The sequence below is a fragment of the Lethenteron reissneri genome, chromosome 47, assembly GCF_015708825.2.
Source record: "Lethenteron reissneri isolate LAM-NWPU_2019-01 chromosome 47, ASM1570882v1, whole genome shotgun sequence".
NCBI lineage: Eukaryota > Metazoa > Chordata > Hyperoartia > Petromyzontiformes > Petromyzontidae > Lethenteron > Lethenteron reissneri.
The window spans coordinates 4,090,640-4,104,872 of record NC_083825.1 but is presented as its reverse complement, the minus strand read 5'-3'; the positions used below and the strand labels follow the sequence as shown (position 1 = coordinate 4,104,872).

The 14,233-nt window shown below is 48.1% G+C and overlaps 1 protein-coding gene across 4 annotated transcripts; it reads left to right on the top strand.

The window, feature by feature from the left end:
• The first annotated feature begins 103 nt into the window (after positions 1–103).
• Positions 104–14,167, top strand: LOC133354354 (heterogeneous nuclear ribonucleoprotein F-like). Of its 4 annotated transcripts, none has more exons than XM_061571132.1 (10): positions 104–246; positions 3,155–3,510; positions 4,048–4,203; positions 5,089–5,232; positions 5,599–5,773; positions 6,558–6,784; positions 8,562–8,680; positions 9,248–9,383; positions 10,227–10,298; positions 11,583–14,167. In XM_061571132.1, the coding sequence occupies exons 2-10, from the start codon at positions 3,246–3,248 to the stop codon at positions 11,720–11,722; spliced, it is 1,434 nt and encodes a 477-aa protein (XP_061427116.1). In that variant the 5' UTR covers positions 104–246; positions 3,155–3,245; the 3' UTR covers positions 11,723–14,167. The 4 variants fall into 4 exon arrangements, with proteins under 4 accessions (XP_061427116.1, XP_061427117.1, XP_061427114.1 ...); XM_061571133.1 differs by lacking the exon at positions 104–246 and adding an exon at positions 2,240–2,893; XM_061571130.1 differs by lacking the exon at positions 104–246 and having other exon boundaries at positions 2,931–3,510.
• The last annotated feature ends 66 nt before the right edge of the window (positions 14,168–14,233 follow it).

Here is a 14,233-nt window from a genome sequence, read left to right as displayed (position 1 = left end):
CCACCGGAAGTGACTGAGGGGGAAGGCGGCCCCGCCCCCCTCCACCGGAAGTGACTGAGGGGGAAGGGCGGCCCCTCCCCCCTCCGACTTAGTCGCTTCCGGTGGAGCGAGGTAAGATGGCGGCCTTCAATTATCGTGTCCCGTCCCACAAACTTTAAACAAAAAGCACGAAAAGGAGAAACACTGTCGCTGTTGCTTTCATTTCTCTTGAACAACGAGAGTAGTGACGGAGCAGGGCCGGCTTGGGTGAGATCGTACTTTCATTCGCTTTGCCTCCGGGGGGGGGTTTGAGTTGAATTCGCCTCGCGGCCTACACGTTTGCGTGCGTTTTTTGAAGCCTTTCTCCCCCCCTCGCCTTTATTGACCATTCGCTGCTTGAACGAGATTCCGAATTCGTTGGGAATAATTTAACGCTTTTTTTAATCGAAGTAAAACTTTGCACCGTACGCTCAGTTAATTTTGGTGGTCTCCGGATTCGTGTAAGGTCTGCGCATGTGACAAAATGGCTTTAAATTATGCGTTGTCGACTAAAACTGGCCGCATAGGTCCGCTGTGGGACAGCATTCATTGGGAATACTCGGAACGCTGTTGTAATCGAAGGCAAAGCCTTATCAAGCTCGGTTAAACAATATAATTTTGGCAGGTTTCCTGTAAGGGGGCTGCGCTTATGACAAAATGTTGACTGGGCGGTGCTCGGATAAATCCGCTGTGTGTCAGCAGAGGACAGCGCAGCAGGATAATCAATCGTCGTGTTTGTGTGCCTCCCAAACCCGCACTTTGCCTGCGTGGGGAAGTATGGATAAATAATCTGCACGGCGTGCGAAGATCCTCATCCAGCAGTGGATTGACGGGAACGTATATATGCACGGACGAACCTGGTCATCCATAATACAGGGATTGGTTTTTGGATTTGATCGCGTAAATCGAAATGTGTCGTTAAACCTGCCACCACCCGACACAGCCAATTAAGTAATAATAAAAAGGGGGTCTGTCCTGGTTCATCCCCCCCCCCTCAACAAGTATATATACGGGGTAGTATCTCTTGGAATGTCTCATTTACTTGATACAGCAAGCGTGCTGTGACGGTTCCGCCTGAAGACGGAAGCTTGTGTTGCCTCCGAAACGTCGTGATTTTTGTTTTACTTTTATTAATTTTTTTACCTACGTGACTTTACCGAAAAAATCTAAGAATAAGGTTAATCGCGTCAGCAAAATATGCCAATTCGTTACTAGTACAGCACAACACCAGTGTGTTGGAGACTAAATCCACAACATTTACATTCCGAGTACGACGTTTCGCCAGTAATTACAACCGGCTTCATCAGGCGACAGTCAGATTTGTGAATACATCCTCCTGCTTCGTTCTTAAATAGAGGGATGGATCTATATATCGTCACTTGTGAGTCCCTTACGTGGGGAGGGAGAGGGGTTAATGAATGCATATAAATTATACCATGTCTTGTCTTCTTGGTTCTTTCGGTAAAGTCACGTAGAAGGGAAATAATAAAATAATAAAAATATAACATAAAATACAATTCTCACGACGTTTCGGCCACAACGCAAGCAGCCGTCCTGTTCACCTGAGGACGGCTGCTTGCGTTGTGGCCGAAACGTCGTGAGAATTGTATTTTATTATGTTTTATTTTTATTATTTTATTATTTCCCTTCTACATGATTTTATCGAAAGAACCAAGAAGATGAATCCTTGCAGTCACGAAAGCTTTAAATCGAAATGTCCTGTCTACTTGAAACGAATTTTCATGTTCTCTTTACGTGACAAACCTTAATAATTGGCTGTCGGGTGGTGGCGGGTTCAACGACACATTGACGCTATCTAACCCAAAAAAACTTGTATTATGGATATTGGTCGCGAATGTCTACTGCGTGTTAAATAATCTAATCATATTCACGAATCGTTAGCGCGATAATCGATTGTAATCGATGTGCCGGGACATGCCTAAGGAAGCTTCGTGTGTCCTTGACCACATCATACCGACCATTCGGCTCGACGTGGACTTTTCTTTTTTGCTGCTCTTATTTGCGCATCGTATTGCACGTGTTTTTAATGTTTACGCTGCTGTTTGTGTTTTTGTCTGTGTGTGCGCGTGTGTTTTTAAGTTTTAGAGGAAGGGAAGTGGTGAGGTGGGAGGGATGATGATGGTGGTGGGGGGGGAAACGGTGGGGGGGCCCTGTGATGTCTAAACGCCGGAGAGGGGTTGGTGCGCGAGGGGGTGGGGCCGGTTGGGGTGGTGTGGGAGGGCGACGGTGGTGGCGAGGGAATCACATTGGATGGGCTGGGATTGGCAAGTGGGTGGGCTGGCCTGCAATGGAGATGAGTGGGATGGGGTGGATTGTGGAAGTGGCTGGGCGGGGCTGGGGGCTGGAGTCGAGATGGCATGGAGGGGTTTGGTGGAGATGGCTGCAGAGCGTTGGAGTGAAGGTGCTTGGAAAGGTTTGGAGATGGGGAGTGGAGGCAGATGGAGCTGGTTGGGGAGGGAATGTGGGTGGGCCAAGGGGTGTGGTTGAGGTGAAGGTGGTTGGGAAGGGGTCAGTGGCGTCATGCGGTGGGCATGGGCCCTGTGCAAAGAATGAAATGGGACCCCCTCTTCAATTTCTGCCCCCTTAATAGCTTGGCTCTCTTGCCCCTCTGGCACGTGGGCCATGGTAATGTTGCACAGCCTGCACACTCAATAGCTGCACCACTGGTGGAGGTCTGGGTTGGGCGGAGGGTCGGGGTTTGAGTGGAGGTGGTTGGACGACATCGGCATGAAGGTGGTTTGGTGGAGGTTGCCGGAGAGCGTGATGTCACTGGGGAAAGGGTTGGGTTGGAGTGGAGATGCTGGTGAAAGGTTGGGAGGAGCTGGCTGGAGAGCATTGGCGGTGGTTGAGAAAGGTATGTATTGGAATGGGGGTGGTCGGGAATGGCTTGGGTTGGGTGAACGTGGCTGGAGAGCATTTGGAGTGCAGCTTCCCTCAAAGGGCATGGCTGGATTTGGCGGTGGCTGGGGAGGGCTGCAGTGGGGCCGGATGGGTGCGACCTGGGTGGTTCGGAAGGGGCTGGGGTTGCGGCTGGGTGGACGCTGGGTGAATGGAGATTCATGCTCAAAGGTCGCGTCGGCAAAAAAGCTTGCCTGCCCCGTGCTGCAACCCGCAGGGGGGAGAGTCTTGGAGTAACGACACACAGTGGGCAGCCAGCGACCGCAGCACCAGCATCGTCGCCGGCAGCGGAAGACAAAAGCGCCGTCATGTCGCGTGATTCGCGCGATTCGCGAGATTCGCGAGATGGTCGCGACAGAAGAGACTCGCGTGAGAGGAGAGACTTGCGGGACAGGAGAGACTCGCGTGAGAGGAGAGACTTGCGGGACAGGCGAGACTCGAGAGAGAGGAAGGATTCACGAGACCGCCGAGATCCTCGGGACGCACACTGGGACGACCCCGAAGGATTCGTGGTCCGCGTGCGTGGCCTCCCGTGGACCTGCACTGCCGAAGAACTCCTGGATTTCTTCTCTGGTGCGGCCATGGTGGCTGTTATGGCACTACCACTCACACGAGCACCCAGGCACAAGGCAGACCCATGAGGAGTAGCTTTACGTCAAGTTTTATTTTACAGAGTAACGTGGACAACGTGTTAATAAGACCGAGGGTCAATTACAATTGTAACTGTAATGTGTCATTAATTGCAATCAAAATGTAATTGTAATTTAAGCGAACAATGCTGCTGTAAGTGTAATTATAATTGACGCCAGGTTTGGATTTAACTTCAGCTGTACACGCATTTCCCTTGATAAGTGACAAAATGACTCAAGACATCTTGTTTTCCCAAGACCATTTCTCACAGTTCGTCCATAACTAAATGATCATTAAAACAACCAATGTAAATTGAAGCAGAAATTGTATGTATGTTGAACTACTTTTGCATCGTACGTAGCCAACCGTGCTAATCGGACGTGCGGGGTGAAGGACAACAAGCTAAACACAAAAATCACTTCTAAAGAAATGTTTTCTTCAAACTAGCATAATTGAACACGCATGTATTGTCACGTCCAGGCTGCATGCTTATGAACGGGAAGGCGGGCGTGGAGTTTATCAACACGCGGGACGGACGGGCGAGCGGGGAGGCGTACGTTCAGCTGGAGACAGAGGACGACATGCTGCGTGCTCTCGAGCTGAATCGCAAGCACATGGGCCACCGCTACATCGAGGGTGCGTAAAAAAACAATAAGAGTCGAACGGTGACCTCATAAATTATCTGGGCTTAGAGTTTTTTTTGTTTGGGGGAAAATGGAAAGAACCGGAAAGAGGAAGCTCGAACAGAGAATGTCGTGACGATATAAGGCAAAGTTGTGATTATATGTGTCTGTTCAAAATGTTTAGCGTACTTCCTGACATGCAACAAACTTGAAATTTGCCATGTGGGTACTTTTCAGACTCAATAGTGCATATATTTTTTGCACGGCAAGTGAGCTGTGACGTCAAATCTGTCATGTGACCCGCGCATGTGGAAGCGTCACGCATTGTAGTGTCGTGGTTAGCGCGCTGCGCTACGCACCCGGCGACCCGAGTTCGATTCCCGTTCACGGCCACCACCGGTGACGATTATTTGAACCGGTCCAGGGCCTCCGCTAGGTCGACTCGGCCTCAAACGAGTAACTGGTGTGGTGTGTGAACATCGCCACTGGGGAAACAAAGGCGGCCGGGCGTAGTGAATCTAAGTCCTGGGCGAAGCCGGGTAGGAAAGCTAGTAAGAGATAAGTGCCAGAAAGATGTGGCACTACTTTTGAGCATATTGGCACAAGACAGAGCAAAGTGGAAACAAGGAAATGTGCAGTGGACATCTACGGCAGAGGTCGCAACCGGGTACCCGATACCCGTACCCGACCCGATACCCGGCTACCTGTACCCGGCCGGGTACGGATACGGGTACCCGTTTGCGACCCTGGTGCGGCCGGGTACGGGTAAGGAATCAAAACCCGTTTGCAACCTCTGATCTACGGGCTATCTTCCCATGGACCGTGTGATGATGGGGAAGGGGAAAGTTGTTTACGTGGCCTGTGTGGACACCGGCCTCCCATACGCCGCTGCGTGCAGTGTTCAAGTCGAAGAAGAGCGAGCTGGAGTGGGCCCTGGCTCACAACGGGCCGAGCCAGCCTGACACGTCGCTCGAGGGCTGCGTGCGGCTGCGCGGACTCCCCTTCGGGTGCACGCGAGAGGACATCGTCAAGTTCTTCTCCGGTGAGGAATTCTGGCCGTAGTCACCTGGCACCACCAGTCGGTGCTAGAGTTGCCACGTAATGGCAGTACGGGCGTACTTTGATGTACGTTTGGGTTGCATTCTTGAAAAGTGGAATCTTAATTGGAAAGTCGTATATCGAAATGTATTTACCCATTGTGTCCCATTAAATAAGCTAAGATGCATTCCTCGCAAAATATGTTCTGACACAATACCTACTAAAGCAACACTTTTCAACACAATATATGTACGTATGTATGTTGAACTTCCTTCGCACCGAAACTTAACCAACCGCACTAATCCGAGGTGCGACAGTTGTAGGAGGTTGCTAAGAAACTCTTGACATGCGACCTCGCGTCCGCGTGCAGCCTCTGAAGGATCCTCCGCTGTGTACAACATCTCGCCGTACGACATCTCGCCGGACGGCATCGTCATCCCCCTCGACCACCAGGGCCGCAGCACGGGCGAGGCCTTTGTGCAGTTCGTGTCGCAGAGCCTGGCCGACATCGCGCTCGGAAAGCACAAGGAGAAGATGGGCCACCGGTACGGGCTGGTCAATCATTCAGTTTGTCGTCGTTGGCTTGTTCATTTGTGCACGTGTGTGGTGGTGTCCTCGATAAAGTTGATAACCAACGTACAAATTTTTTTTTATATTCGCTTTCCAACCTAGGTTCAAAGCGTTTATACTTTAGCTCCATTTGTCCGTGATTGGGGGGGGTGGTTCAGGGCGGGTGTGGGAATTAGAATCTGTAGTTGAAAGTTGTGTTACTATTATTGAAAACTGCCTAAATTTATCAAAGGATTGCTCAACTTGTGGACAATCCAGAGCAAAAAGGACTTTTGCAACCAAAAAAACATGTTTTATTTGATGTTGCACTTGATTTGGTTAAATTCAATCTCTGAGAATTGAAAATATCAGTTTAATACAACGGTTTGACTATTACGTGATGAACACGACTCTCGGATGGTAGGTTAACCTCTGCTCGAAGAGATCTTGGTGGTTTCTTGTAGCTGCGGGAAATCGCCCAGTTATTTTGTTTAGTATAAGGATTTGCATTTATAGGATACTTAAATGCTTTGGAAACTTTATATCACATCTGAGCATTCCAATGTCCTGCTGTGGCCTGCCTAAGGGCAGCCCCCCATCTGTCTCCGTGCGGCGTAACATGAACACCTGTACTGGCCCGCAAGTGAGCATTAATGTGCCAGTTGGGTTGCGGGGGGCGGGGCGGGGCGGCATTGCCACGTGACTTTACCCAACGGAGTTATTTGCAAGTAAATCCGTTCGCTGATGTGTTTGAACCAAAAATATGCAAACTCTTTTCAGGTACGTGGAGGTGTTCCGCTGTAGCCGAGGGGATTTCCGGGGCGTCTACGAGCTTGCGCGCCGGCACGCTCTGAGGCGTGGGCCCTACGACCGTCCCAGCGTGAGCCCGAGGGGCTCCTATGGGAGCAGCGGGGTCCACGGGGGCAACTACGCCGGAGGCTACAGCGGAGGCAACAGTGGGGGATACGGGCCGGACCGAAACTACGATCGTTTGCGACCGGTCGCCGGTGAGCTCTGTCGCCGTTGTTCTCCGTCGCCGTTGTTGGCTGTGTGTTGTTTGGGACAATGGGCAGCAACGTGTGTGGGGGGGGGGCTGCATATTCCCCCCAATGATGTTTGGGTAGCTGCCTGCCTGCCTGCCCTGGTCCTCGGCACTCATTCCTATCTTGAGCCATCTCCACAGCCTCTCCCAACAGGTCACCGCGTCCTGGTTGACCGCTTGCACCTGCTAGGCCTGCCTTTCGTTCTCCACGCTCCGATTCTGTGTTCACCGTTTTTCTCCCTGCGATGTTATATTACTCTCACCACACGTCCGAAGCCATCTTAAGTCAGCTTTCTTTGAGCCTTTCTGGAGATGGGTACCACCACTCTTCACTTCTTCCTCGTTCCTTAATTTGTCATTTTTCTAAGTAATCCTAAAGTGCATCTTGTCATCCTCATTACTGTGGTTTGCAACATCTCCCTTGTTTTTACAGCGCATATGCCAATATCAGTCTCATTATTGTCATCTTTCACTTTCCACCGTGTTGTCGGAACACTGCCAAGTATATGCATTAATGTCATTGTAGTTCTTCAAACTCTGGTGTCAAAACTTGATCGCGTATTTGTTATTTTCAACATTGCTTTCAATGCCAGATATGACCTCATTCGTCAATTTAATCGATTAAAAGCAATTCATTACCCTTAAATATATATGTAAGCATCAAATTATCTGTGTAGGAATCCTTCATAAATAATGCAGTTATACAAATTGTATGCCAATTTTCATTGTGTTAATTCCCATATTCCTGTTTATGATTTTATGGTTTAATTATGGCACTTTACATTAATTATATTATCTCCCTTTATATCTTAACTTAAAGCTTTCGTGACTGCAGGCATTCATATTCTTTGAGTCTTTCGGTAAAGTCACGTAGATATGTTCAAAGAAAATAAAATAACTACGACGTTTCGATCGCAACACAAGCGATCGTCATCAGGAAAATTTCATTTTTTATTTTTTCCTGATGACGACCACTTGTGTTGCGATCGAAACGTCGTAGTTTTTTTTATTTTGTTATTTTCTTTGAACCTATCTACGTGACATTACCGAAAGACACAAATAATATTTCTCCCTTTATATTGTTAAAAGAGCCTCATCTCAAAGGGCCCATTCCAGGTCAGAGAATAATATTCTGCCGAGTGGAACCAACGAGACGGATCAAACCACACAAATAAGAATGGATTATTAAATCAAACCATGAATCTGAATCTTGACAATTCAAACCATGGTGGGGGGGGGAGGGCAGGAAATACATTGTTAAATTCATGTTAACATTTAGGCTGTGCGACCAATATTATTCATAATCAACGTTTTTGAGTTTAGATCGTGTTATTTATAAATGTGTCGTAACCCTCCACCACCCGACACGGCCAATCAGTAAAAAAGTGTCACGTTGACAAAAGACAAATAGTTCACTGCACCGGTGGGCTAAAGCAGTGAACTATTTGTCTTTTGTCAACGTGACACTTTTTTACTGATTGGCCGTGTCGGGTGGTGGAGGGTTACGACACATTTATAAATAACGCGATCTAAACCCAAAAACGTTGATTATGAATAGATTCATATTGTTTAGAACATTTTATATTGTTCTTGGTGGCTGGTGCAAACAAAGTTACACACGTTTTTGTTTTCCTTCGGAGCCTTGGGTGGCCTTGTATATCTATGCCACGAAGGCGCCACGGGGTAATCAATTAAACGTGACATTTTTTTACTTTTAACTGTTTGTGCCCCCGTCGCGACAGGTTTCAGCGGCCGTAGCTACAGCAGCTACGGCTCGGCAGGCACGTTCCAGACCAACACGGGCCACTGCGTGCACATGCGCGGCATCCCCTTCCGAAGCACCGAGGAAGACATCCTGGAGGTGCTGATCTCAACCCAGCCGGCCGGAGCAAAACCAGAATGCTTGCAGCAAAGTCACGCAAACCTAAAAACTATAACGTCTCTTTGTAGATATAACGTGGCCAGATGTACCGTGTATGGGACTTTTTTTGCCGGTATAAAAATGATAAACAATAGGCTTTGCCCTTTCTGGCAATGAAACAGGTGTTCAGATGTTCGAACGCCAAATAGATACCTTTTGCAAGGGATGGAAACCACACGTACTTAGGGCAAAACATGCAAACAAACGTGCAAAAGGTATCTCTTTTGTGTTTGAACATCTTAACACACGTTTTTTTTACCAGAGAGGGTAAAGCCTATTCTTAATATTTGCATGAGATATACCTTGTTTCACACGTCATGGGTTCTTTAGAGAGAAAACAGTCAATCCACAACCCATATAAATTGTTCCATGGAGAACTATTGTTATTTGCATTACAAAGATGATGGAAGCAGGCAATGGTTGTTGTGGAAGGATTGACAATTTACCGTCGGTGGTGGCGGTGTTGTTGCATGTGTGCGGCCCATCGCGATGTCGCCGTTTGCGCAGTTCTTCTTGCCACTGGCGCCCGTGAGGGTTCACATCGAGTACGAGGTGAACGGACGCGCCACGGGGGAGGCGGACGTCGACTTCGCGACGCACGATGACGCAGTGCGCGCCATGGCAAGGGACAAGGCGCATATGAGTGAGACCGCCGATGTCAACAACGTGGCTCTGCATCATCATCACTGTCATTGTCGTCAACACCACCGGCATCACCAGTGTCACTATCTTCAGCAGCAACATTACCGCAACTCACAAGAAAAATATCACCATCTCAATGATTGACGTGACTACTCCAATCACCACTGTGTACATCATTTGTTACCATAAAAGACATTCACATGACTACACACATCACTAGCATCACAGCTGCTCCCATCATACACCACCACCACTGCCCCATAACCAACACCATCGTGTACATTACCACCGCCGCTGGCGCCATCAACATCACCATAATTGACATCCACCACCACCATCGGCATTGCCCGTCACTGCCGTCATCGCCGCCGCTGACACCCCCGCATGTGAGATGTGGTCGCTTGTGCCCGTCCGCTTTATAGTTCGTCGGATTCCTCTGGCATAAAACACATTCCTGCGGGGGGAGCTGGTAGGAACGTTGGGTTGCTCGGTCAATGGCCAGGGTCAACGGCGGCGTGGTGTATTCCACAAATATGCCTGACTGTGAGGGCGGGCACAAGCCGGCATGAGTAGGTTAAACGTTGAGTTTTATAAGGGCACCACGGGGTGACCAGCCCCTCCCCACCCATCCCCACCCCTTCCACCCCCCACCCAGCCCCACCCCTTCCACCCCCCACCCAGCCCCTCCCCACCCTCCCCACCCAGCCCCTCCCCACCCTCCCCACCCAGCCCCACCCTCCCCACCCAGCCCGTCCTTGCACGATGGACACAATAATCCCCTGTGAGCTGGTGTAACCAGGAGGTTCCTACCAGTATAAAGATTCTTGGTTCTACTTTCTTGCAGAACACCGCTACGTGGAGCTGTTTCTGAACTCGACGGCGCACAGGGGCTACGGTGAGCGGAGCCCAGAAACCCGTGAGGGCATAAAAACACACGCACGCGTGCACTCACTACCTACACCGTGCCCTTGAAAAACGGGGGTAATTCAGAGGGATGGTGTACCATGCTATTTCCATTTTCCTAGCTGTACTGTGATTTTGACGAAGACCAAATTTAAACCCATTCACAGTTGGCGATGTTATGTTTCCTCCTGCCAAAAGTGTTGCGAACAAGCAATCGCAAGACTGTAACTTTACTTGACTGACAACATAGTAAACTTATACAACAGAATGCTTAATACGCTCTTGAAATGAACCTTATGGCGGGACCCGAATAAACGGAAGTCAAAATCGTAATTTATTTTTGGCGACTCCATCCCACCGCGCACATAAATGCCGCGACCCACCTGGCGCGGATCATTCTGTTGTCGTCCAAGCGTAGCGAGGACGAATGCGCGGAAGAGCAGAACAAGCGAATGCACTCCATGCTCGGGTATGGGCAGGATCATAAGTCTTATCCAAAGCTGCTCAAACTGCCTACACGACTTAAGTCCATTATTTGTCATCACGCTATGCATAATACAGTGAAACGGCTCTCTTAGCTTTATTATTTGTGACCTACCAATATCTGCAGCCAGGATCAATCGATGACAATCCTATTACCTGCAGATATTTAACAGATGAGATGCGTTGCACCGTTAATTCCTCCTGTTTGATCATACTTCTCTTGTCGTATGCATCTGTGCAGATGGGTTTTTTTGCGGTTAAGCCATAGTCCTCACATGCGGATAAGAGGAGCGGCGACCCACTACTCTGTAGAGTAACATTGGTATAAACGCTTGTTACAATATGAACAGCGCATTGAAAACACGTACTATTTTATGTACCGTTTACAAAGTGTGTTCACAAATCCACAGAGAAACACGACGATTGACAGAGGGGTGTAAATTATTTTTTAGATCGTGTATTTAAATAGAGGTACTGCAGGTAAGTAGTTTTCAGTTTTAAAGGCGAAGTTTAACAAGACAACACTTGCCACCATCCTTCAAACCCATTGGTGAAAAAGAGCAAGTTTTTGTTTACATTATAATATTATGTTTACATTATAATATATAGTTTACATTATAATATAGTGTTTATGCAAGAGAACGGGGCTTATGTGACCACGGGTTCCCGCCATAAGGTTCAAATGTGTATGTAGATTTACCGCTAGTCGCTTTGACAAAATATCACTTGGGGAATTAAAATGTCGCTGGATCTGGCAACAAAATCACTATAAGTTGACAATGTCGTGTGTCCCCCCCCCCCCATCATCTGCCAGGAGGTGGCTCTAATGGCGTGGGATGCTACAGCTCCAGCATCAGCAGCAGCCGGCGCGGCGGAGGCTGGGACCGCGACAGGGACCGCGACCGCGATCGCGATCGGATCCGTGACCGGGATCGCGACCGTGATCGTAAATGAGCTGCAGGGCCGAGGAGATGGGGGGGGGTGGTGGTGGGGGGTGAGTGCGGTCCCCTCTTGTCTTGCACAGAAGCGCCCCAACGCTATCTCGTTTCGTTCTTTCAGTGCTGTCCTGTTTTCCGCATGCCCTTGAAGCCGTGATGCACCGGGGCAACTTTAGAGGCAGTCATTGCTGGCAATCAACACTGGTGGCGGTCGCCACGATGCATTTCTGTTGCAAGAAATGGTAAGCTGCCATCGCATTGCAGAATGGTCACACGACTACTGGACATTGCTACGTAGGCCAATCATTGCTCTTGAAAAACTTTTCAACATTGTTTTTTATTGACAAGACAAATCCCATGAGACTCCATGCCCGTTGCTGGTACCGAGTTGCCACAGTTGGTCAGCACAGTAAATGCATTGCCGGTGACGATTCTAAAATTTCCCGAATGTATCGTAGCCTCTAAGCATGGTACAGGGCCCATTCCCGTTTTTGTGAAATTATCCCTGCCCCCCCCCCCATCCTCTGCCTTTCCTGTGATGGAAAAGTCTGCCCTGTCAGAAAGTGACTGATGACACTTGTTTCTTCTTCAATGTTAGTCCATGAGAAGGGTAATGATGCATCTGGTTCACCACTATTCCAAGGCTTTAATCCCCACTTAGAAGAATTGTCTGGCCGCATTACACGCGATCACAACTCAGGGGCGCATTGCAGCAGGATAATGCATTTTCCCGGCAAGCGATCCCTCAATTCCCTCGTTGTGGACACACTCGGCCAGACCTGGCAAGTGTCGTCTTCAGTTTTAAGTGTTGTATCCATATTTTTCTGGATTTTCCACACGTAACCATTTTTCAGGTTAACGCTCAAACTTATTACGTGTAGTAAATGTGCATGGGAGTAAACCAAGACCTCAACGGTGGTGCTATATAATGCTCACATCGCACCCTCACAGGCCGTCGATGGTAGCAACCAGACTCTGCGCTGGAAACTGTCCCGTCGGTCCTTCCCTGCCCCCTCCTCAGTCCCCAAAATAGTGGACCAACCCAAATCTTGGAGACTTGGCCAATTTCCAGTGCCACGCGTTGGTGAGTCTGGGTGCTACCAGTGTCGGCATGCGGTGGTGGAGGGAGGGGGGAAGAGGCTTGCAGCCAATGGTGAGGTCTCTATTTTTAACTCATGCTTGTTTAAGCAAGTAGAAAAAAGTGTTCAGAGTTGATTCGGCATTCAAAGTGAAGGCGGAATGGTGGTGCGAGCGGCGGTAAAGAAATTGCCGTTAGTCCTTTTGCTTTGAAAAGAGTAAATACTTCACAATGTATATATTGTCACACGTTCACAATTTTTTGTTGCCCCTGTTAGGCCATGGACTGTTCACTCACCCCCTTGATGTCAGTTCTTGGTGTCAATATATCATTTGTTTGGGACAAGAGGTTGTCTATCAGTCGTAACAATTTACTTCCTGCCTTCCTGGCAATTCTAAAAAAAAAATAGTGATTTGATACATTTTATTTTTAATACTGGTTAACGTAACTCCGACAAGTGACAGGGATGACAATGTGAGCCCATAACATACGAGTAATAAAATGTAATTTCCATATTTGGGGGTTGACCTGTATGAAGTTCTTACACATGCTTTTTTAAAATCTATCGTTTGCTGAAGAATCGATATTGATGGGTAAGTGCATCATTACATGTCTGTGTTTGAACCGCAGTTTGGCAAGAAAGGGGGCCACTGGGTGAGCATCGACTGGGAGCCCTGTGTCTTTGAATTACTGTGTTATTATTCTGGTTTATTGGGGTTTGTACAATGTAGTTAATTTCAAGTGTTCTAAAAAAACATTTTCTAGAAAGTTCTATGAGGTGGTTAGGGTGGCTCGAGAGAACGAGGCAGCCACTTGAGCCCCCCCCGGGGACGCCAATGACTGCACAAAAAACCTCAATATTTCGATTTGGTTTTGGCTTCAATTGGAAAAATTCCATTTCTACAAAATAAAAATACAGTAAAACAATGGGATTGCGAGTAACTTGGTCTGCGAGTGTTTTGCAAGACGAGCACAATTTTTTTTTATATTAATTTGATTAACGAGCGAGGTCTTGCAATACGAGTAGTACGTGTATACGCTTTGTCTGCCGAGCGTCACGTGATCACAACTGATATACGAGTGCTTTGGATTACAAACGTTTCCGGAACGAATTATGCTCGCAATCCAAGGTTTTACTGTATTGGGTGAGACTCGGCAAATCCATTGAAAAATCCCTCTCGCAACCGATCGGGGCGTGACAGGGTACTCAGAATTTTTCTTAAAATGGATTCGACATCACATACCACAATTGGAATTGTAGGAAAAATATCACGTGTTAATTTTGTATTTCAACATACTGCAAGTATCGTTTGCAAAGCTTTGTTGATGGCGTAACAATTATTTTGATATGACTTCAGCTGGAAGCCAGCCCCCCGTTTCCCCTTGTCTTTTATTAAACCAAGGTTATTGCAATGTGGTGTTTTTATATGGTTAAAAATGTTAAAACAC

Excerpts from the sequence above, each read along its gene's own strand:
- LOC133354354 (XM_061571130.1), top strand. The coding sequence starts at position 3,099 with ATGCTCAAAGGTCGCGTCGGCAAAAAAGCTTGCCTGCCCCGTGCTGCA. Across the intron at positions 5,774-6,557 it reads AAGGAGAAGATGGGCCACCG|GTACGTGGAGGTGTTCCGCT; the intron begins GTACGGGCTGGT and ends AACTCTTTTCAG. Across the intron at positions 9,384-10,226 it reads AAGGGACAAGGCGCATATGA|AACACCGCTACGTGGAGCTG; the intron begins GTGAGACCGCCG and ends ACTTTCTTGCAG.